Source organism: Neofelis nebulosa, chromosome 15, assembly GCF_028018385.1.
Source record: "Neofelis nebulosa isolate mNeoNeb1 chromosome 15, mNeoNeb1.pri, whole genome shotgun sequence".
Taxonomy (NCBI): Eukaryota; Metazoa; Chordata; class Mammalia; order Carnivora; family Felidae; genus Neofelis; species Neofelis nebulosa.
In genome coordinates this window covers 23,688,752-23,712,676 of record NC_080796.1, presented here as the reverse complement: position 1 = coordinate 23,712,676, position 23,925 = coordinate 23,688,752, and the positions used below count along the sequence as shown (strand labels likewise).

At 42.9% G+C, this 23,925-nt stretch overlaps 1 protein-coding gene across 1 annotated transcript in view; it reads left to right on the top strand.

Moving 5' to 3' along the window:
- The window catches only part of TNR (tenascin R), a 407,762-nt gene that overhangs the window by 369,305 nt on the left and 14,532 nt on the right, over positions 1–23,925 (top strand). Inside the window, exons 15-18 of the mRNA XM_058701985.1 lie at positions 2,349–2,468; positions 6,037–6,180; positions 6,858–6,988; positions 7,893–8,025. Coding sequence (XP_058557968.1) covers positions 2,349–2,468; positions 6,037–6,180; positions 6,858–6,988; positions 7,893–8,025 — 528 coding nt within the window. The remainder of the gene's footprint in view (positions 1–2,348; positions 2,469–6,036; positions 6,181–6,857; positions 6,989–7,892; positions 8,026–23,925) is intronic.

Sequence of the window (23,925 nt, the reverse complement as noted above, 5' to 3'; positions counted from 1 at the left end):
TATTTTTGAGAGAGAGAGAGAGAGAGGAGGGGGGAGGATCAGAGAGAGAGACACACAGAATCTGAAGCAGGCTCCAGGCTCTGAGCTGTCAGCACAGAGCCCGATGCGGGGCTCAAATTCATGAACGGCGAGATCAGACCTGAGCCGAAGTCAGACGCCCAACTGACTGAGCTCCCCCAGGCATCCCTCACATTTAATTTTTTAAAAGACTCAGTCAAGTAAATTTTACTTCAGAGAAGGAAAAGTTGATTATATCAGTAATAACCCATAGGGTCCTGAAACTCTTCATCCTCTGTGGCCAGAAGCCACCAAGTGGCTGCATTTGCTATTGCTTTATGCTCAAAAGGTGGTGGCCTTCCTTTGGAAAGTGAGCCCTTTGGATGCACCTGAGAACAGGGCTCCCGCAACAGCTCCTCTGCTCCTCCTTCTCAGTCAGCCCACCATGCCGAACTAGGAAAGATTTGCTGTAGAAGTTACCAGAGGGGACAAAGTTTTCTGTCCCCAGACCCCAGATCTAACCTTCCAGTGAAGCTATTATTCCCACAGCACATGGGAAAACATCCAACCTGCCTCGTTAGAACAGCCGGCTTTCCTGAGGCTGCTTAATTTCCTCAGAGAATGGCATTTCCTGAACGAGGGAAAGGTAACTTGGAATTCCTCACTGCTTTTGTAGATACTCTCACAGGCCCAGAAACATCTGTAAAGTAATGGCCTAGAAACGTTCCTTCAGAATGTTCAGAACCTCAAGAAATTATTCTTCTAAAAGACACCACAGGGTATTCTCATCTTCCCTAGTCTCCTCACAGGCTTGTGACTACAGATAACCCAGCAATATTTTTGGTCCAATATTTCCTTTCCATCAAATTATCCGTGACCATTAAAGCATCAAGAAATATTGACCCAAAGTGATGCCCAATGAGTCAAAAGAAGCCCCCCTCTCACCTTCCTGAAAGTCTTAGAAATTCATAGTAAAGAAATGAGGCTCTTTCTCTTTGAGAACAAGAAAATGAATTTCAAGAGCCTCCTACCCCCTAGGGTAAAAGAAAGCAGCAACTTGGGTCAGAACACCTCATCTTGGGTTTGTGGTTATAAGCAGCAAGTATCTGTAAAGCAGATATTCAGTAGTGCACCAACCCAAACCACCCTCCTTTAGGTTCAAGCAGAGCTATTGGCAACTCCGGACAACCAGATGACCCACAAAAATGTCTTATCTTGTTGTTTTAATGTAAGGTCTATGATTTTGCAATTGGGAGAAATGAGTACTCCTTTAGGATCTCACGCTTAATCTCAGAGGGATCAAGCTAACTGTAGTCTCCCAAGACTTTTCCTCTTTGTCTCTTCTCATAAGGTTGCATTGGAAGAACTTGCTGAAGACACAGATGATGGATACAGTTGAGATATTAAAACTGAACAAAAGTTCACAGTTGTTGCTTTCAAATGAGGAATACGGGCAAGCTATAGAAACCTGCAGTTAGGGGTCAACAGCACATCTTGGTCCCCAGAAGTAAATTACATGATACTTGGGTTGAGTTGATACTTAAACTATTCTAATAACCTCCATTTCTAAAATAAATCCCAACCTTATGGAAGGGAAGCATAGTAAGAAACATATGCATAGAACATGGGCAAATAAGAATAGGCACACGGTCCCATGATGAGCAAACTCTGTTCCCCCCAACAGGCACCACTGGCCTTTAGCCTGGAAGAATCCCCTTGACTCTATGCCACAAAAAGGATACCCAGAACTCAATACAGAGAAAGTCTGTGGTAAAGCAATCATCATATGTGGCTTTAGAGGCAACCTGAGTCCCATTCAGTCATTCCACGAGCATGTATTGTGTACCTTGTAAGTTCCAGGCACTGACGCTACTCCTTGACTTCATGGAACTCCCACCATACTTTCCGAAGTTCATCAACAGAGATCGTTCCACAAAGCATGCCCCTTGTATTTGTGAAAGTGCAAATAGCCTGGGAAACAAATTGTCTCATTAACTAAAGGAATATAACAATTCCTATATGTTCTGAGTTTCTCCCTCTACGTTTAAATGTCTAAAGCACAACAGCCATATCTCAGAATCCCCCATAGCACCTGACAGTGCTCCGCATGTAAGAAGTTAATGAATACATTAAAAGGAAGACCCGAGACCAATCAGGGCAAAACTGGGTACTTGGGAGGAAGGACGAAGGGGAGAAGAGGATGAGATCAGAAGGGGAGAAAGGAAAGAGGTCTCCACTCACTTCATCATTTTGTATGGCACAGCCGCAGATGTGCGTGATGGGTGAGCTGCAGGAGATAGTTCGCTGCAGTGCCTCCTACGTTCACATGATATTCTCCGGTTCCATTTCAGCCATGGACAACCCTGTGGATCTGATCGCCACCAACATCACTCCAACAGAAGCCCTACTGCAGTGGAAGGCACCAGTGGGTGAAGTGGAGAACTATGTCATTGTCCTCACACACTTTGCAGGTGAATGTCTACAGGCCTGTGCATCAGGCAGGTGGGAAGGGCGGGGACTGGGGCTGAAGGCTATTATGACAGTTTTTGTTTTTTGAAGGACATTTTATCAAGCTGAGGAACATATTAGAAGTTTTCCTGCTTTACTTTTACTCTCAAGCTCTCAAGATGTCCCCAAACTCTGCACACAGTACCAACTATGGGAATGCAGAAGGGCCGAATCTGAAATGTACAAGGAGGGCACATAAACAAAGGCAAATACAAAAAACAGAGCAATAGCACTTGGAAGACAAAACTCAGAACTGAGCTAAGACATGGCCCCAAATGCTATGGGCTGGAACGCAGACTTTTCTAGATATTTACAGAGCGAGAAAACCACTAAAGTACCATGCACGGAGCAGATAATACGTGGAAACAGGTGACAAGGGATCCAGGCCTAGCAAACTCCTGTTGCTTTAGTCTTGTCTACCCATATCCAACCCAAAAGGTTGATCCAGCATGAAATCTTGAGTTTCAATGTCTTCTTACCATGCTTGTTCACCTTACATTATTTGAAGTTGAATAGAGAAGCCCAAAGCAAAATACTGTTGAGTGATTCAAGTGTCTAGGCCTAGGAAAATTACTTGCCTGACCAAATTATACATGTGATCACAGAATTCTTGTGGGTTGTACCCGGGAATCCAGAGAACAAAGATACCAGAAGACAAAAGATAAGCAGATGTCTTGATTTTCAAAAATGACAGAGGAAGCCAGTTTTTGTAAGCTGCAAAGTAAACAGATGGTCAAAGCTTGGGAAAATAAAAACCAAAACAGACTATTAAATAAATTGGGAAAAGAATTAGTGGATGTAACATACAAGTACAGGTTCACTAAGGGTAAGTTTTACCAGAACCACTTTAGGTCCCTTTTTTTTTTTTTTTTTTTTTTTTTTTTTTGACTGGCCAATCTGCTAACACACTTGGATTTCAGTAATGTATTAGAAAAACCCACTTATCAATTTGACAATAAATTTCATATATTGAAAAATAAAATAAAATATGGTTAAGAGTGAAAAAAAAGAATTCTGTTAAATGTTTAAAAAATAATTACATTGGGGCGCCTGGGTGGCGCAGTCGGTTAAGCGTCCGACTTCAGCCAGGTCACGATCTCGCGGTCCGTGAGTTCGAGCCCCGCGTCAGGCTCTGGGCTGATGGCTCGGAGCCTGGAGCCTGTTTCCGCTTCTGTGTCTCCCTCTCTCTCTGCCCCTCCCCCGTTCATGCTCTGTCTCTCTCTGTCCCAAAAATAAATAAAAAACGTTGAAAAAAAAATTTTTTTAAAAAAAAAAATAAAAAAAAAAAAAAATAAAAAAAAAAAAAAAAAAAATTACATTAAAAATATACATTAATTTAAGAAAAAAAAAAGAAAAACCCACTTATCACTTAGAAGGAAAAATACGTGATGGATCATATTTGGAGTTAGAACTGTAGCTGATTGGATGACCCTCCTCAAGGAACGAATATCATGACTATAGCTCCACCAGAACCCCGCTATGTGTGTGTGCGATCCGTGTCAACTCCTGCCACCCCTCCCTGCATGCCATGGGCCTGCGTTTCTTAACTCTCACCATGCCTTCCCAAACCGCCATGCATTTGCATGTGTCATTTCCCCTACCAAGAAATTCCCTCCCTACTTGTCTGCTTAGACACACACATTCTTTAAGTCAGTTTCAACACTATCTCCTCTGCCAAGCTTCCAATATTCCCCCAAGGTAGATAGACCCACCCGCTCACAGATACAAAGTACATGATTCCAGGGGCGCCTGGGTGGCTCAGTCTGATAAGTGTCCAACTTAGGCTCAGGTCATAATCTCGCACGGTTCAGCTCTGCTGACAGCTCGGAGCCTGGAGCCTGCTTCAGATTCTGTGTCTCCCTCTCTCTGCCCCTCCCTGCTCATAGTCTGTCTCTCTCTCTCTCTCAAAAATAAACAGACGTTAAAAAAAATAAAAACAAAGTACATGCTTCCCTCATACCAATTAACCTCTGTTTGTGCAACAAATACCTTTGATGTCCTCCCACGAGCCACGCACTCACCAAGGCTGCAAGGATTCAGAGACAGAGCATGACTTCTCTTCGCAGACCTCACTCTAGTGAGGATGAAACCAATACCTGGGTACAACCCAATGTGAGCACTGTCATGACACAGGCAATCACAAAACAGATGGATCGCTGATTGGGAGTGAGGGTGTTGAAGGGGAAAAAAACAAGCTGATCTCAGGTAAAGTTAGAGAAGGATTGTATAGGAAAAGGAATTCCGAGAAAAGAGAGCAGCCTGAGTGCATTTGTAGAGATATGAGAGAACATGAGGACTTCTGAGAACTGCCATGGTTTGAGGTGGCTGGAACAGCGACGCTGGCAACATGTTGCAAATGAGGATACTAAAAAGTTAGAGTCGTTATGTATGTTCTTCCAAAGAGCTGGTGTGGATTTTAACTTGTTTGCATGCCTTCTACGCCTTTAGACCACAAGGAACTTGAAACCCCCACCTAGTTTGGAGAATTGCTTTGTAAACTTTCTTAAATGCTGAGAGTGACCTGGGAGTATTCTAAAGACACAAGAAAGGGCTTGGCCCTGCTCTAGTGAATAGTTGTTTTTATTTTTGTTTTTAACATTTATTTATTTTTTGAGAGACAGAGCATGAGTGGGGAGGGGCAGAGAGACAGAGGGAATCCGAAGCAGGCTCAAGGCTCTGAGCTGTCAGCACAGAACGCAACGTGGGGCTCGAACCCACGAACTGTGAGATCATGACCTGAGCCAAAGGCAGACACTTAACCAACTGAGCTACCCAGGCACCCCTCTAGTGAAGTTTTATTGACAGCATGAATGAATACAGAGAAGACACGCTTATCACATTTGTATATAAAACAAATCTGGGTAGTCACATACTGTGATATGGTGACCGAGAGTAGCTATGCTTGTGCTGAGCATAGCATAATGTATGCAGAAGTTGAATCACTACGTTGCATACTTGAAAATAATGCACCATTGTGTGTCAACTGTGCTCAGATTTTTTTTTTAACTGTGATCAATAGAATCCAAATTCAAATATAGTTCAATAAACTGAAACAGTGGTCCACAACTCAATTGACAAGGCAAAATACGGTAGAAATAAATGCGGAGCTCTGCCCACGGTGCAAGAAGTCAACAGATTTGGAGCTGCCACATACATGTAATGGTGGTTGGGGATAAATTTTCTCAGCCTAGAAGAGAGGGCTTGATTCGAAGCTGTGGTGGGGGGGGGGGGGGGGGGGGAAGGAGCCACAGAGACAGAGGCTTCAGCTTTTCTTTGTAACCCCAGCGGCTTGAGTGAAGTCACGGAAAAGACAATTTGGCTTCCAAATAAGGAATATGTTTCTCAATCGAGATGCAAAACATGATGAGAGGAGATGCTTGTGTGGAATCCAATGCTAAGCTGAATAGCCTTTAAAAGATGTCTTCCACAATCCTTCAATATTGAATCTTTATGAAATGTCTTTGGATTTGATAAGCTTTTCCCAGGTTGAATCGCCTTAGTCAGCTCTTACCCGTGTTCATGTGATTTCAGTTGCTGGAGAGACCATCCTGGTTGACGGAGGCAGTGAGGGATTCCAGCTCGTTGGCCTGCTTCCCAGCACCCACTATACTGTCACTATGTATGCCACCAGTGGACCTCTCACCAGTGGCACCATCAGCACCAACTTCTCTACCCGTGAGTACATGGTTGGCTATATATCCAGCATCCCTGGATGCTTTTGCAGATCCTGAAAATTATCCGTCCCCATGTGGTGGACTAAATTAGAGTCTAGAGGCTTTGGACAGCGCAGCTATGAGCTGTTCGTATCTCAGTTGACTGCTGCCCAAATGCCAGTGAGCTGCAGCTCTTGGGCAGCAGGCACATGTCTATTTTCTGCTTTCATCCTGGGTCTGGCTGACAGCAGTAGAACCAGGCCAAGAGAGGCCAGTATTGGAAATGGATCTGGCCCAGAAAAAACTGGATGCATATGTGAAAGGGCTTGATATCTGGGAGACACTGGCTGGGTGCAATCATGGCCAGAACAGGAGACAAAGGTATAGTTGTGGGGATGATGATGCAAGTTCCAGAGTGAACTCACAGACATGCAGATTTATTTAGGTCATGATTTCAGACATAGGTCAGATTGGAAGATGACACACCTGGGCCCAGAGGCCCAGGTTAGAGGGGGAAATAGGTGCAGGAATGATCATGACACTGACTGATCATCTTCTGCTCCTGTCCAAGCTAGAACTGGGGTCAGCATGTAAGCAGCCCAGAGACCACGTAGGTGGGCAGATAAATACCTGATACCTGGAATCAAACGGAAAGGAGCTGGAGAGGAAGGTACTCCTGGTGTTTTCTCTTCCTTATAGTCCTGGACCCTCCTGCAAACCTGACGGCCAGTGAAGTCACCAGACAAAGTGCCCTGATCTCCTGGCAGCCTCCCAGAGCAGAGATTGAAAACTACATCTTAACCTACAAATCCACTGATGGAAGCCGCAAGGTGAGATTTTTCTGTAAGGGAGATTTTTCTATCAGGCCATCCAAAGGGAGCAAACTGGGTTTCCCATGACGGATACAGACATGCTGTTGAGGAAAAAGCCTGGGTCTGTAAGCCAGAGATTTTGGTGCTAGTCCTGGCTTCTCTACTACTCTCTTTACAAGTTGAGACAAAATACGAAGCCTCTCTGAGCCTTAGTTTCCGCTCCGGATAATGGGGGTGTCTACCTTTACAACTTCACTTGGTTTTGGGTGGTGCTTTCAATATGATGATGCAAAGCACAGTGGAAACTTCTAAGCCATATAAGTACATCGTTTTGGAAAAAAATTTCACTAGCAGGGCCAAGCAAACATGAGCTGGATACCAAATTCGAGTCTTTTATGCCTCTTGATAAGCATTATAAAGGCTACATCTATAGCCTGCAGTAAAGAGATGACAAATTTCTGTGTTGTGTGATCAGTTGAAATAGTACTTCTAGAGCACCGGTTGTCAGACTTCTGTTTGCAATGAAATCCTTTTTTTTTAAAAAGTGAAATCATATTCAGGAGCAGAATGTACAAAATGGATGTAAGCAGAGCTAGTCTGTTGGATATGGAGTAGGGAGGCCTAGGCTTCTGCCTCCCTGGGTCCTGAGGAATCTAATACAGTTGGAAACCACTGGATTTGATAATCCACATGCCTACCTTTATGCCAATGTGCATCTATGCGGTAGGAGCTGTCTCAATCTCACACAGGAGCTGTCCTCTCTGCCTGTTGGCTCGATGCAGTCTTTGTTGGGGAACGGAGAGCACACAGTGGCCGTGGCGATACCGACCGATCTGGCCGTGGGCTTGGGCTTCCCTTCCCAGCTCCTCTCAATCATGTGCCTGTCACTCCCATCCACCTGCCTTCCTCGCTTGTTCCACAGGAGCTGATTGTGGACGCAGAGGACACGTGGATCCGACTGGAGGGCCTTTCTGAGAGCACAGACTACACGGTGCTCCTGCAGGCGGCCCAGGACACTGCCCGGAGCAGCCTCACCTCCACCACCTTCATCACAGGTGAGACACATGGCCCGGTGATGCTTTCTTCTTCCCTGCAGGACGTCTGGCTCCTCAGCAACTTCTGCTGAGACGTGATCAGGGAGGAACCTATCAACGGACTCAACTGCCTCTTCCTATGAAGGAAAATAATGATTTTCTCCACTCCCCCTTTTCCCCCCTTCCAAGACTCTGCCAGGAAACTTCTCACTGCCAGGGCAACCATAGGAACCAGCAGTGCAAATCCCTGGTCCACCTGGACCCACTAAATGACAGGTTCCTGTTCAGATTTTCTGCAAGTGTTTTCCCAGCAAATTTCTTCCATCCTTCCTTCCTGCCTGCCTTCCTTCCTTTCCTTCCTTCCTCCCTCCCTCCCTCCCTCTCTTCCTTCCTCTCTCTCTTCCTTCCTCCCTTCCTTCCTTCCTTCCTTCCTTCCTTCCTCTGCTGCCTGTAATCAGAGAATCACGTAATAAAGGTATGGATAGTAAACCCTTTGCATTAAATCCAGGGTTCTTCTCCATACATGAAGCACTTTTGCATTCCTATGACCTCAATTCAGTCCTTGTAACAACTGGTGAGAAGGGCCTTATGTATACCCCCATTTCACAGATGATGAAACAGAGTGCACAGAAATCAAATAGCATACGTGCCTGGGGCAAACTAGAACCAAGGTCTTCTGCTTCCAAATCCAGTTGCTCCTGCCTGCCTTCATTTAAGTATCAGCAGAATATACCTGAACCTGTCCTTCAGGAATAAGGGTGTCCTCATGTGTATAACAGGAAATAAACCCACCTTTTGAGAACCTTTGAGAGCTATCTGACAGGCACTGTTCTGACTACATTACATGTATTATCTAATTCAAGCCTATGAAATCACATCCTATGAGGTATATTCCATTATCCCTATTTCCAGTTGAGGAAATTGGGCCACACAGAGGTGAGGCAACTCACCTAAGACCCCATAACTTGTAAGTAGGAGAGCCTGGATTTGACCCCAGTTGATCTGGCTGTGGGGACTGTGCTATTAACAGTCCTTTCTGCCTTTTCCCACAGTACCTCTCTATAGTCCGTAATGTAGGACTTTCCAGTCCACACTTTGAGCTGTCTTCCTGTCCCACGTTCTGGAGGTGTGGCTGTGCACATGTGTGGGCCAAGCGAGAGTACCCCTTGTCCCTAGATGTATGTCTGCCTGCCATGTCAGAGTACCAGGATGGCTGGAATCCTGGCCCTGCCTCAGAGCCTATCCCTTCATCACCAGAGGGAGGTGACAGAATATGCCCCATCCCTACTCAGGTGGCTCTCCCTGTAGACTCACCCTAAATGGTAAAGCAGGACACTGAATCAAATACACCAAAATGTCACCAGTCATTCTTTAAGGTAGTGAGATTGTGAATGAGTTCTCCTTTCCCTTCTTTTTAATATTTTGAATATCTTACAAAGTGTCTACAATGAGCACATTCATCAGAAAAATGATTTTTTAATTAAAAAATAAAAATAAGCCGAGGGCGCCTGGGTGGCTCAGTTGGTTGAATGCCCAACTCTTGATTTTGGCTCAGGTCATGATCTCACAGTTCGTGAGATCAAGCCCCACATCGGGCTCTGTGCTGACAACATGGGGCCTGCTTGGGATTCTCTCTCTTCCTCTCTCTCTCTCTCTGCCCCTCCCCCACTCATGCACACACACTCTCTCTCTCTGTGTGTCTCAAAATAAATAAATAGACTTTAAACAATCTTAAAAACAAATAAAAATAAACATAAGCCTTGGTCGCAGGGCTTGCCACAAGTCGAAACGCGTCTTCACGAAGCGGAACTTGGAGGACACTTGATCCCTTTAAGGGGCTCAAGCCAATTTTGCGCCCCCTCCATGCCCTTTCACGGAGGGACTTATCTCAGCATCAAGGTGATACCTTCGCTTGTTCCATCCCTTCGCTGCGTATTCACAGGTGTAAGGGTCCTCTGTGGTCCTCTTTTTCAAGCTGCCACCCAAAGACCCGTGGATTGGAGCTTTTCCCTGAATTAAGAATTTCTTTCCCACACAAAGGACACAGATGACAGAAAAAAACCAGAGCTCCCAATCTGCATTTTTATTAAGTGCAAAGTAATCATTTCATCCCCGAAATGCATAGGTTTCAAAGATCGCTCAGTGTAGTATGGGCCACGGCTCCCTCCCTCGTAATGCCACAGCTGGTGTGTGTGAGCAGGATGATAAGACACTGAGTCTACGGCCCTACCACCCGGAACGTGCCTCATCTCGCCTGGCACACCTGAGGTTTCTCCAGCATCTTGTGGCTGTGCCTTGCTCCAGATCCACCCGGGCAATAAAAGTGTACCAGCTTCTGTGCCCACCACCGGCCCTCTCTTATGTGAAGCCGCCCCACAGATGTATAATAGTTTGGGTCTGGGATCCCAAATCCAGCAGGAGGCTCAGCCAGATCTAATAAGCAGAGGGCTAACAATTCATGGAAATCCAGAGAGGGGGCGAGGGTAGTGGCTTTGTTTAGTGGACAATGCAGAGGGGCCATCAGGGGGGATTTAGGTGTTTGTTTCTTTGTTTTCATGAAACTCCAGCTGACACTGGGCTTCCTGGGGCATGACCAATACCAACTCAAAAAGGGGGAAACTGTTAAGAGCCCACGATCCTGTATAATGAGCGTAGCTACTGACTGAGCCGCCCCATGGACAGTTTGGGGTTGACTAGAGAAGGACTTGCCCCTATTCCCGTGGTACAAGGCAAAGATATATCCATGTTTGGAAGTCTTTGCAGAGCTTTGCTGCGAAGCTCAAATTTAAATTTAAACCACTGATGCGTACCACACCCTGCTGGCTTTGTCTTGGAGATTTATCAGAACCCACTGAAATGACCAGTTGCAGAATGAAAAGTGTGTGGATGGAAGTAATGCATATGGAAGTACCTTGCACAAAGCCTGACACACGGCGGACATAATAAATGTGGGTTGAATGGAATAGTTAAATCCCAGCTGCAGAGCATGGAGAGGGGTTTCTGGTGAAACAAAGCTGTAGAAGGAGATTTTCAATATCCATCACAGGGACGGGACTGGCAGAGAGAGAGGTACTGCCTGCACAGTGTGATGCCCCAAGTCCCTCCAATTTCAGGTTCTTTCTGCCACCAGAAATGCAAATTTCCCTGAAGAGATTGTACTAAACCTGCACAGTTATTTGCACGTCAACATTAGTGAGTTTTCTCTGCTTGAGCCATGCCCACCCCCACCTTTTCTACCACCCCTTTCCAACTCCCCTGCCAAAAGCAAATTTTATCAAGGAGGAAGAGAATACAAGACTATCAGCTTCCTAAATGTGGCGGTCAGGATGTTATCAAGAGGGAAGGACACCTGGTGGCTCAGTCGGTTGAGAGTCCAACTCTTGGTTTAGGCTCAGGTCATGATCCCAGGAGTCATGGGATCGAGCCCTGTGGGGCCTGCTTAGGATTCTTTCTCTTCTCTCTCTCTCTCTCTCTCTATGCCCCCTTCCCTGCTCTTATGTGCACACATGCATTCTCTCTCTCTCTCTCTCTCTCTCTCTCTATATATATATATATATATATATGAAAAAGAATAAGGAAAAGTTTGGGGTTTGCTTAATGGGTGGCTTGAGCCAGACGCCTTGAGGAGGAGTCCAGGAGAAGGGGCTTCCAGCATCAGGGGCAGGTGTTTTTCATCCCAGAACTCTCCTGTTAGCCCCATAGATCTCTTACAGGTCTCTGGAGATCAGGCTCCCTCTGAAGAGTGGCCTCAGTGGCTGCACCTTCGGCCTGATTCTGCCTCCCCTGACGTGAAGCACATCCCAACTCATCCTCTCCCTGTCTCTCTAACTCCCTCCCAACACACACACACGGGAGCCACATAGCTCGCCCTGTCCGCTCTATCGGCGGGCCCCTGTTTGCCTAGAAAGAAGAAAAGGAGGAGGAAGAGGAGAAGAGGAGGAGGAGGAAAAAGGAGAAGGAGAAGGCAGGGAAGGGGAAGGAGAAGGAGAAGAAGAGGAAGAAAGAAACAAAAACAAAGAGCAGAGAATCTTTTCACATACTTGAAAGACTGAAGAGCTGGCAGTCTGAACACCATGAATTATTCCCGCTGAGCAAGAGGTCTGAAAAACACCAGAGCATCCAATGTGACGGCACATCAGGGCTGATGGATTTAGAGACTAATTTCATTCTCGTAACAGGCATCCTTTCCGACTTCATTGACAGTGCCTGAGCTCTCCACTTAGCAGCATCCTATTCTTAGGACGGGATGTTATCAGCTGGTCGTTCTAAGCATTTTCTATGCCTTGTCTTATGGAACAAAAGAGCCTAGAGCTGGGCCCCTAAGTGGCCTCCATCCGCTGACAAACCTTCATCTTGCCTTGGGTGGGCCGCAATAAGAGGCTCATTTCAAGCAGATGTCTATTTAATGGTCTGGAAAAGAGTTGAGATGCTTTTAAAAATAAAAATAAAAGAGAGAGCGAGAAGAAAAGAACTCACTCCCACAAAACCTCAGAAACTTTCTTTGATCAAGATATCCTCCCTTGCTGTATTCCTGCTATAGAGCATAAACCCATTTCATTCTTTCCATCATGTTAATAGCTGTCTGTCCTGTTGTCCCTGGTGTTTGCACAAGACTCTAGGGGGAATTAAATACAAGTAGTATGGAAGAGAAAAAATATGGATACATTATTTATAATTTACTGTCGCCTGAAATTTCATTCAAGGTCTACTTGTCTTTCAGAGACATGAATATAAATGAGGAAACAAATATTCCCCGTAGAGCAACAGGGACTTGGTGAAATGATCTTCTGAGACGCAGGTTTCATTGTCTCTTTTAATACTATAAGAAGCAAACAAGACGCTCACTAAAGCTTGTCCTCAGAGACAGCGAACACTATAAAATAGGTTGTCTTGACCTTGAGGTTAAGCGAAGACAATCATTTGTGGAGGTACCCAGAGATGAGTAATGAGAAGTTTTCTTTATTGCCTTTGCTCCAGTCTATCCCACATCCAGGCTGAGCTGCTCTCTGGGGCTTTTCAGGAAAAGCTCTGGGAGTCTATTCTAACACAAGCTTCAGTTTTGAAGCTGTAAAAATTAATAAGGATTGGCAAATCCCAGATCCCTGGACAATAGATAGTGGGTCATGCAAATCCACATAATTATCGGTTGGGAATTCCAATGCCCACTGTGCATTGCTTCCTACTCTCACTTATACCACACTTCCCCCTTCACCAAAGTAGGGAACTGGAGAGGATTCCCTCTGCTCCACTACTTAGAAACAGCTGGCGTGCCAGCTCCGTTGAAATAAGCAATCCCCCAAAAGGAGAGGTCCACCTTCTCCTTTCTTGGATACCTGACTGTGTGGAAGGAGGGCACTACAGACCCCATTTGAACAAAGTATTCCCATCCATGACCCCCAAGGGCCCTCTCTATATTTATTCATTTCTTTCTTTCTGCTTTCACCTTTTCTTGTGCCTGCTACACGCAACCGTTCTGAGGCGTTGAATTTGTGTCCTTTGGTTTATATGTGTTTTTGAAAAATGTGTTCTTGGGCAAGTTTTGAGTATATTTCAAATGTGTGCAAACGGTATTGGATTACACAATTCATTCCCTGCTCTCGTATTTTCTACTCAGCGCTGTTTTTAAGACCCATCGATGCTGCAGTACAGGTGCCTAGTCTCTGGCTTCCAACTGTTGCAAAACACTGTGTGCTGTTCATCCATCGCATGTTACCTCTCCATTCTCCCAAGATGGACAGCAGATGGTCCCCAGCCTCCCACACCACAAATGGTGCTGCAGAAAATACCTTATATGTGCCCTCTTATGAATCAGTGAGGCATCACCTTTGGGATATGTTCCCAGAAGAGGAATGACTGGGTCAGGGGGTATGTGTTTACCTGGTTTAACTAAGTATTGCTCTTTGGGATGGCTATGCTAGTCCACACTCCCTACGGAAGTTCATGACGGCTCCTGTTTCCTAATGACATGATCCAGCTTTGTAACTTTTGACAGTCTAATAAGCATAATTGAGATTTAATTTTCTGGTTGAATTTCTTTATTTTTTTCTTTTCTTAAGATGAAATTTATTGTCAAATTGGTTTCCATACACCACCCAGTGCTCATCCCAACTGGTGCCCTCTTCAATACCCATCACCCACACTCCCCTCCTTCCCACCCCCCCCCCCCATCAACCTTCAGATTGTTCTCAGTTTTTAAGAGTCTTTTATGGTTTGGCTCCCTCCTTCTCTAACTTTTTTGTTCCTTCCCTTCCCCCATGGTCTTCTGTTTAGTTTCTCAGGATCCACTTAAGAGTGAAAACATATGGTATCTATCTTTATCTGTATGACTTATTTCACTTGGCAGAACACTCTCCAGTTTCATCCACGTTGCTACAAAAGGCCAGATTTCATTCTTTCTCATTGCCACGTAGTATTCCATTGTGTATATAGTTGAATTTCTTTAAATAATAACAAGTTTGAGTTTAAACATCTCATCTATGCTTGTTACCCTTTCGAGTTTCCTTTTTCTATAAATTGCCTGCACATACAGCCTATCTTTCTATCAGAGTTCCTGTGATAAGTAAGTGTTACCTAGCATTATTTGAGTTTCTGAAGTCTTTAAGTCTTTACCTGCCTGTGGGACACAAAGGTATTCTTCTATGTGTACCTTTATTAACTTTCTAGATTTTTTATATTTAGTCATTTTGTATGTGGTATTAAGTAAGGATATAGTTTTTTTTTTTAATTTTTTTTAACATTTTTATTTATTTTTGAGACAGAGAGAGAGAGAGCATGAACAGGGAGGGTCAGAGAAAGAGGGAGACACAGAATCTGAAACACGCTCCAGGCTCTGAGCTGTCAGCTCAGAGCCCGACACGGGGCTCGAACCCATGGACTGTGAGATTATGACCTGAGCCGAAGTCGGACGCTCAACCGACTGAGCCACCCAGGCGCCTCAAGGATATAGTTTTTTAAGTTTATTTATTTATGTTGAGAGCGAGACTGCATACAAGCAAGCAAGGGAGGGACAGAGAGAGAGGGAGAGAGGGAATCTTGAGCAGGCTCCACGCTATCAGCACAGAGCCCAACATGGGGCTTAAACTCACGAACCATGAGACCACAACCTGAGCCAAAACCAAAAGTCAGACGTTTAACTGATTGAGACACGCAGCTGCCCCAGTAAGGATACAGTTTCATTTTTCTTCATATGGTAAGCCAGTTTCCTCAACATCATTTACTAAGTAATCCATCTATTCTCCATTGATTTGTGTTGCTTTACTGTATGTTAGGTTTCCATATGTACATGTATCCGTCTCTGAACTCCGAACTCCATATTCTAGTCCATGGTCTGCTCTATAGCCAACACTACATTGTGTTTTAATATCGATCACTCAGTATCTTAATATTAATATCTCAATATTAATATCACTTTTCTTTTTTGAAGTTGACTCAGCTCTTGTGACCTTCATTGTCCCATAGGCATCTCAAAATAAGTCTATCAAGTTCCACAAAAGAAATTTCGTCTTGAATTTAGACTGGAATTGCAATAAGTTTATAAAGTAATTTGGAGAGAACTGACATCTTTAGAATACTAAGTCATCCCTTCTAAAAGTATACAATGTGTCTTCATTCATTCAAATAATATCTGTGCTCTTTAATAGGATTTTAAGTATTTCTCTATAACATTATGTTCTTGGCTAATTTCTAAACAATTTACAATTTCTTATTGCTCGGTGACTTTCATTGAACTTTAAAAATTATTTTCTAGTTCCTTATTGCTGATATGGAAAAATGCTATAGATTTTTGCGTATTGATCTCATACCCAGCAATCCCGCTGAGCTCTTTTATTAATTCTAATTATCTATTATTTCTGTTGATATTTTTAGGTAAATGTTTTATATCATTTACAAATAATAATGGTCTTATCTATATATTTCTAATCCTTATACCTCTTATTTATTTACTTTTCTATCCCTTGTCCCATTAGCTGGGACCTCAAGAACTATGTTAAACTGAACGGTGAGATTAGGTAACCTTTACTTGTTCCCATTCTTAAAGGGAATGCTTACTTGTAGCTTCATGTTGCATACTTTTTGCTAAGTCTTCATTTTTAAGCTTCTTTTTGATGGGAAAACAGAAGCTTTTCTAAAATAAAATAAATATAGGGGCGCCTGGGTGGCTCAGTCAGTTAAGCGTCCAACTTCGGCTCAGGTCATGATCTCGCGCAGTCCGTGAGTTCCAGCCCAGCGTCGGGCTCTGTGCTGACAGCTCAGAGCCTGGAGCCTGCTTCATACTCTGTGTCTCCCTCTCTCTCTGCCCCTCTCCCACTTGCACTCTGTCTCTATCTCTCAAAAATAAATAAACATTAAAAAAAATGTTTATTGAAATAAAATAAATATATAATTAGCTAATCTTAAATAAACCAAGGTAATATTCGCTTAGGTTTGAAGTTTAAAACATTTAAGTTAAAGAATTTTCTTCTATTTGAAGCTAAGAGTTTTTGTCACAAACTTTGTGGTTAAACTTTCTCAAATGGCTTTTTTCTGCATCAACTGAGTTAATTATATGATTTTTATCCTTATCTTAATAACGAGATAAAGTACACTGATAGAGTTTTCTGTATAGTCCTAGGAGAAACCTCACCTGAATGTGATTTTTTTTTAATGCACTGTTGGGTCTGATTAGGTAAAATTTTGTTTAACCTGTTTACACATCTACAATCATAAGTGAAATTGACCTATACATTTTCTCATGTACATGGTTCCTTATTGAGTTTTGAAATCCATGTTTCACTAGATTCATTTAAAAAATCTAGACAATTTTCATTCTTTTTCATACTTTTTTTGGAGTAACTTACAACAGAACCCATCACTAAAACCATTAGGGCATTTTTTGTTGTTGTTTTGGTTGTTTCTCTTTGTTTTAGGGATGTGAGATGTTGGACTAGTATCTCTGCCTTATCTGTCTAAAGTCCCAGTTTCTTCTTATACCAGTTGTGGCACTTTATAACCTTCTAGGAGTTTATTCATTTCATCTGAGTCTTAAATTTTAGTAGCATGAAATTCTTCGAAAGACTTTATTTTTAATCTCTACTATATCTGCAGCTATTTTCACTTTTTCAGCTTATTTTTGGCAACTTCGGTCTTTATTTTTTAATCAGCCTTATTAACATTAATCAATATTAATATTTTCAAAGAGCCAGCTTTTAGACTTAAGATCCATATTCATGTTTACTTGTCCCTATAAATTTCTTAAACTGATCAATATAGTACCTTCCCTGCAGCAATCCAGGTACTTGAGCATGTTCTCAAACCCTCTGGACTCTTCCCCACTCCCTGTCCCTTTCACCTTCACCCAAACCAACCCTGTGTGGATTTGGGCTGTGGGTTGTTAAAAATAGGCATTTTTCCCTCCTGTTTTGTGATAGTCTTTTATTTAAGGCAAAAAGAAGACATCTTACTCAAGTATTTAACCACGCTTACTTTTCATATCTGTAGCATTTGTCACTCTTCTGAAGTGTGCTTCCTCTAGATTTTCCAGAAAGGATTTTGTAAGGCAGACCTCATGAAATCTCACATGCCCGGAGCATTTTTTTTTTTTAATCATACCCTCACATTTGAATTGCAATGTGATCAGAGATACAAAATGTTAGGTTCCAATATTTATTTCCTTCATATTTTAAAATATTCCATTGTCTTTTCATATGCAGTGTTGCCACTGAGAAGTCTGATGTCAGTCTGATCCTTGTTCCCTCTGGAGGCGGTCTGCTCTTTCTAGAAGCTTTTAGAATGTTTCTCTTTCTTTTTTACAATCTTCCACTTCACCATATGTCTTGGGGTTTGTTTTTCTTTTTATCTTTCGTCCAACACTCCTAGAGCCCTTTAAATCTGAGGTGTTTTATCTTTAATTCTGAGACATTTATCTTCATTATTTCTTTAGATATTTCTTTCTGTTTTTATTTCCCCTTTTTAGGACTTCTATTAGTTAGGTGTTGGAATGTATATTCTCTCCTCCAAATCTCTTAGCTTTGTCTTTATGTTTTCTTGCCTTTTATCTTGTTTTTAAATCTTTTCAGAAAGTTCCTCCATCTGATCATTCAAGTCATTTATTTGTGTTTAGCTGGATCTAAATTCTCCATTCATCCCATCCATTATGTTCTTACTTTCAACTATTATATTATTCATGCCTAATATTTCTACTTAATTGTGCATGATTTTGGTTATTTTTTTTATATTGTTAATTTCCTTTCTTACCTCCTTAAATAAAGCTGTCATGCTTAATTTAAACTTGGACCTACTATTCTAATAGTTCTGCATCAGGTGATGGATGTCACACAGACTGTGGTCTTTCTTTCTCAGTAATCTTACTCTCCAGTGATGGACATTCTGGCTTATGCGCTCATGTCTCTTTGGGGTTATCAGCTGCTGTGTCTATTATGTGTGTAATAGAGAAGAACCAAGGACACACGAAGAGGTAGATAATGAATAGTCCATGAAAGTATGGGGGAGAAACAAAAATAGAACTTCAAAACTTTTTTCTGACCTACTCTTTTTCTCTTTTTTTTGTACTGTTTGTGTCTGGTTTTTGTATCCAGGTAATGCTGGCCTTATTGAATGAGTTGTCAATGTTCCCTCTTTTTCCATTTTCTATAAAAGAATGTATAAAACTGGTGATGTTCCTTTTTTAAATGTTTGATAGAATTAATAATGAAGCCATCTGGGCCTGGAGATTCTTTTTCTAAAGGTTGTAATCACAGATCCAATTTTTTTAATAGTTATAATCTTGTTCAGGTTACCCATTTCATCTTGGGTGACTTTTGGTAGATGGTGATTTTCAAGGAAATGGTCCGTTTCATCCAAGTTTTTAAATTTATTTACATAGAATTGTTTATGGTATTCAGCAGGATGGGGATGTTCAATCACTCTTTAGGGAGGGCAGTGAATTTTTTCAAACATCAATACCATCTGCCTCGGTTATAAGATGGCATTGTGAATGTTATAGAAGGACCTTATATGTCATTATACACAGGATTTTATCTGGCCAATTTTTAATTGTATTGTCCCAAATGTTTTCAGAAAATCTAACTGTAATTTCCCTTTTCATAATCATAGGAGTGGATATAGTGCTTTATATCCTTTATACCTTTAGCAAATATTGACTCACCATCTACCATGAGTCAAACACTGTTCTAAGTTCTGAGGATAAAGTAATGAACAAGATGAACCAGATGCCCACCCTCCTGAAACTTATATTCAAGGGGATGAGGCAGTTGGGAATAGACAAAGGAAGGAAAACAGGTAATTTCAAGTAGAGATAATATTATTTTAAAAAATAACCAGTAATGGAATAGGCACAGATGTAAAGAGCTGACCTCTAGGACAGTTCTTATGGCAGGAAGTGTTTTCTGATTGTCACTTCCTTCCCCTATCATAGACTCTGGCCTCAACTAAGATGGTCAGAAGAGGCCTCCCTTTGAACTGAGATATTTGAGCCAGGGCTTAAATGATGAGAGCAAATTACACAAAGAAGAGCATTCCAGACCTAGTAAGAGTAATTACTATACCCCAAAGGAGGAATAAGTTTGGTATGTTCAGCAGATTAGAAGAAAGCCAGCTAGAGAGGGTACGAAATCCAAGGCAGAGCCAGAGCGTACCGGGCTTCGTAGGCCAAGGTAAGGATTTTGGATTTTCTTCTAAATGCAAGAAGCTATTGCAATTGGAGCCATTGCACTGAAGAAGCCATTGGAGGTTATTTGGCAAGAGAGAGACAGGATGAGATAGGATCACATTTACATTATTTTTAAAAAAGCACTCATTAAAAATGGAGAGTAGATATAAGTAGGGTCAGAATGGCAGGAAAAGACCAGACAGGAGGCATTACCATGATCCAGCCCTCTCCTTGCGAGGTCCAATCAAGAGCCACAGAGAGGGGCCAGGCTGACAGCTGCTAGTCTGTGATCAACTCATCTGCCATGGAACTGGGTTTCCTGATATAAGTGAATCCACAGAATAAGGCAAATTATGTCAGAATATTGCTCTGTGAGAGTACCTTTAGCTTATCTTTGAAAAGAAGATTTGGAAGCCTATTGAGTTTGCCCATGGTGGGTAGAGGCAGATGGTCTGCAGAGCTTGAGGACCTTCCTCAGCAACTCCGCTTCAGGTGAAAGTATCCAAGTTATCTATTGTTCAGTTGATTCTCCATTCCTATTATACCCTTAAAGACTTTTGTCACTTCTCCTCCCAGATTCCCTCTTGAATTGGTTCTTAACTCCAGTCTCACCCCAATCTAATTCATTCTTCACCCCACAGTAAGAACGATCTTTCTAAAAACTTGAGCTTAAAGTCCATCAATGGTCTCTTCATTCTACCACCTGCCCAAGATAGTTCAGCTCCTTAAATGCCATGATCCAGTCCCTACTTACCTCCCTGAAGCTCTCACTCATCCACTCAGACCAGCTCCTGGCTAACTCTGCAGTTTCCCAAATAAGCCATACTTTTTGTACAGACCTGGGACACCCTTCTCCCACCAATCTGTAGCTAATTTCTGCATCAGTTCCTAAAATAAGAAGTACTTTCTCAGTAGCACTTGCTAATCCTGCCACATCCCAGGCTCTACCGTTCCCCTTACCTTCATTAGCCCCAAGCTTCATTGAATGCCCACCTCCATGTTTGATAACTCTCTATATTTACCTCTTCCCCAGAGCACTTAGAGCTTGGGGTTATATTTGTTGGTTTCTCCCACCAGAGTGTGAGAAACCTGAAAGATGGGACTGCGTCCTTTTATTCTTCATATTCCCATCTTTTAGCACAACATTTAGAACTCAACAGATGCCCCCTATATGTTTGTTGGATGAATATATAAAAGAATAAACAAGTAATAAATTAGAAGATGCTATTAAGGAGGCTAAGGTGGTAGGTTTTCACAGCCCATGTGCGCTGAACAGGTAACTTTGCCCTGTCCATGACTTCAGACTACCCTCCACAAACCTGCCAACCAGAAACCCACTTCTGGGAAGAGCAGTCTAAGTGCTGGTGGCCAGAGGCAGCCACCTGTGCTTCTGTGGAGCAGCACACTTTGCTGTGTAGTTACACAGACACCTGCTGAGGCTGTCCTCAGAAGGAAACACTGGCATCATGGCTTTGGTCCGGATGCTAAGGTCACATGAATAGGCAGATGCTCTCCAAAGCCATCTACTCTGACTCTTTTAAAGATGGCATCCAAGAGTGGAAAACAAGTAAGAGACAGGGCAGGGAGAGAAAAAGTCTCTTCCTTCACTCCCAGCCAGCTGGGGGTTGTCTGATTGTGCTGTATGTCACGTAGCTCACTTCACCCCACTCAGCACTCAGCCTTCGGATGCCCAACACAAACCAATTTCTTAGCAATTCTTCCGGTGAGTGCCCCAGTCCTGTTGATCTCACAATTACACCTACAAACACTTAACCATGAGACATCCCAGTGTACCGATCACTTGGCATCGCTTTCCTCTTAACTTGGTAATCACTGCAGGTTGTGCTTTGAAAGAAAGAAAGAAAAAAAAGGCTCTTTGTGAAGCCAGGCCTCAGTTATTGTACCTCAGGGAAGAAAAGTTTTTGGTCCTAAAATTTCTGCCTTGGAAAGATCACTGGAACGATCTATGTTAGGGTCAAAGGTGAGTTTCTGATGATATTAAATGGCGTGACATCTAGAGATGCCTGAAATCTGTCCTGACAATCTCCTAAGAATGTATGCAACCACAGTATACATGCAAGGAACACAGCAGAGCAGAAATCAGTGCATTCCTCTTTTTCAATTTTTTTAAATGTTTATTTATTTTTGTGATAATGACAGACAGAGTGAAAGTGGGGGAGGAGCAAGAAGAGGAGGGAAACTGAATCTGAAGCAGGCTCCAGGCTCCGAGCTGTCAGCACAGAACCTGATGTGGGGCTGGAACCCACAAAACATGAGATCATGACCTGAGCCGAAGTCGGACACTCAACAGACTGAGCCACCCAGGTGCCCCTCAGTGCATTCTTTATAATCAGCTAAGCCAAGGTCTAACAACCCCCGACACAGAGCTTAATAGAAAAAAAAAAACTGGAACAGAAGGCTTAAACTCAAGGATAAATAGCATCTCTTATTCCCTCTGTTTCCCAGGCCACCCAGCCTAAATCTTGGGACTGGCCTGCTCAAGACATACCTACCGGGAAAGATGGGGAAGGAAAGAGGGAGGGAGGGAGGAAGAGACTGAGACACTCAGTCTAGTCACTAGAGCATAGGATCTAGGCAGAGAAAGCAGGCCACCGGGCCCCTAGGGGACACAGCGTGGCTTACCAACTCCATCTCTTGGCCTCTCTAAGAGGGAAATGTACCCGAGAAAGAGTGGAGTTCAAATCCAGCTGTTCCTCAGACTCATCTGAGGAGATCTGGTAAGACACTGATCCCCTGCAACCCCCTAATATTCTGATTCAGTTCATCTGCTGCAGAACCCAGGAATCTAGATTTCAATGAAGTGCCCACTTGGGAACAATTAGTGAGCCTCTGCCTCCTCTCATCTGGTGAAAAGGAATAATGATTTGATCAAGGACTAGTGATATGAGGCAAAACTCTGGCAATATTGACAGCCAGAGAAGGTGGAAAGGAGTGGTTTTGTGGTAGAGTTGTCTTCTCCAAACCCCAAGAAAACCCTAGTCGCTGCACAATGCTTGTTGATTGTCTTCCATTAATGCCACAGACTATGACGAATCTAGAAACAACCAGGTGGCCTTGCAATTTGTCAACAGTAAGACAAGTGTACCCGGCAAGTATGCATCAGCCCCAAACACATTTGGTGAGCACCTCCACCATCCAGCCCAGGGTGGGGGCCCAGGAGGAAGAAAATACAGCCCTTCTTCTCCCAGGGGACAATCTGTGAGTTTCATCTCCTCTAAACTTTGAGACCGCTTAAATCCACGTTTTCTTTATTCATTTAGAAATAAATTTCTAAATTCTTTATTTATTTCTTTCTTTATTAATAATAAAGAAATTTATTATTGAAGGAAGTGAAGGAAGAGACTTTTTCTCTCCCTGCCCTGTCTCTTACTTGTTTTCCACTCTTGGATGCCATCTTTAAAATAATAAATTTCTTTATTTATTTATTTATTCCCATTTTCTGACTTAAAAAACATGAATCCATTTTTTATATGACAGTCTTTCAGGTGTTTCAAAACTTCTCCGGGGCAAATTCATCTCAGTTCACTATATTTATTTTTGGTAGATCTACCTTTAAAGCAACTAATGTGTTTGAGCCTTTTTAAAGTATCACTAACTTTAGTATTAACAAATATTAAATAATCAACATCATCAAGGTGAAGAAACCTGTATAACATCATTTATTTACCTATCCTGAAGTTTGGTTCTATTTTAGATGTGTATTTGTATGAGGGTTGGGGGAAGATGTTCTGTTGGGGACACATTGGATATTGGCAAAAAATTGGGAGTTCTGGCCCCTTTAAGGAGCTAAGCTGATTAGGGAAAAAGAACTGTTTTTATTTTATTTTATTTTATTAAAAAATGTTTAATGTTTATTATTTTTGAGAGAGACAGAGCATGAGCAGGGGTGGGGCAGAGAGCAAGGGAGACACAGAAACAGAAGCATGCTTCAGGCTCTGAGCTGTTAGCACAGGGCGCGACATGGGGCTCGAACCCACAAACCCACAAACTGTGAGATCATGACCTGAGCAGAAGTCGGATGCTTAACCGACTGAGCCACCCAGGGCCCCAGGGAAAAAGGACTATTTAACACATGAGGTAGGAGTGAGCTGATGGCCAAGAACGTTCTGTGCTGATCTTCTCAAGCAAGAAAGTCAGGCAATGAGGGAAGAGTGGAGAAGGGAAGGAAGACAGGCTGGTTGCTGCAGAGACCAGGTGGAGAAAGGCCCAGAAGCCAAGACATAATCACAGTGCTCCCGAAGCAACAGGGAGAG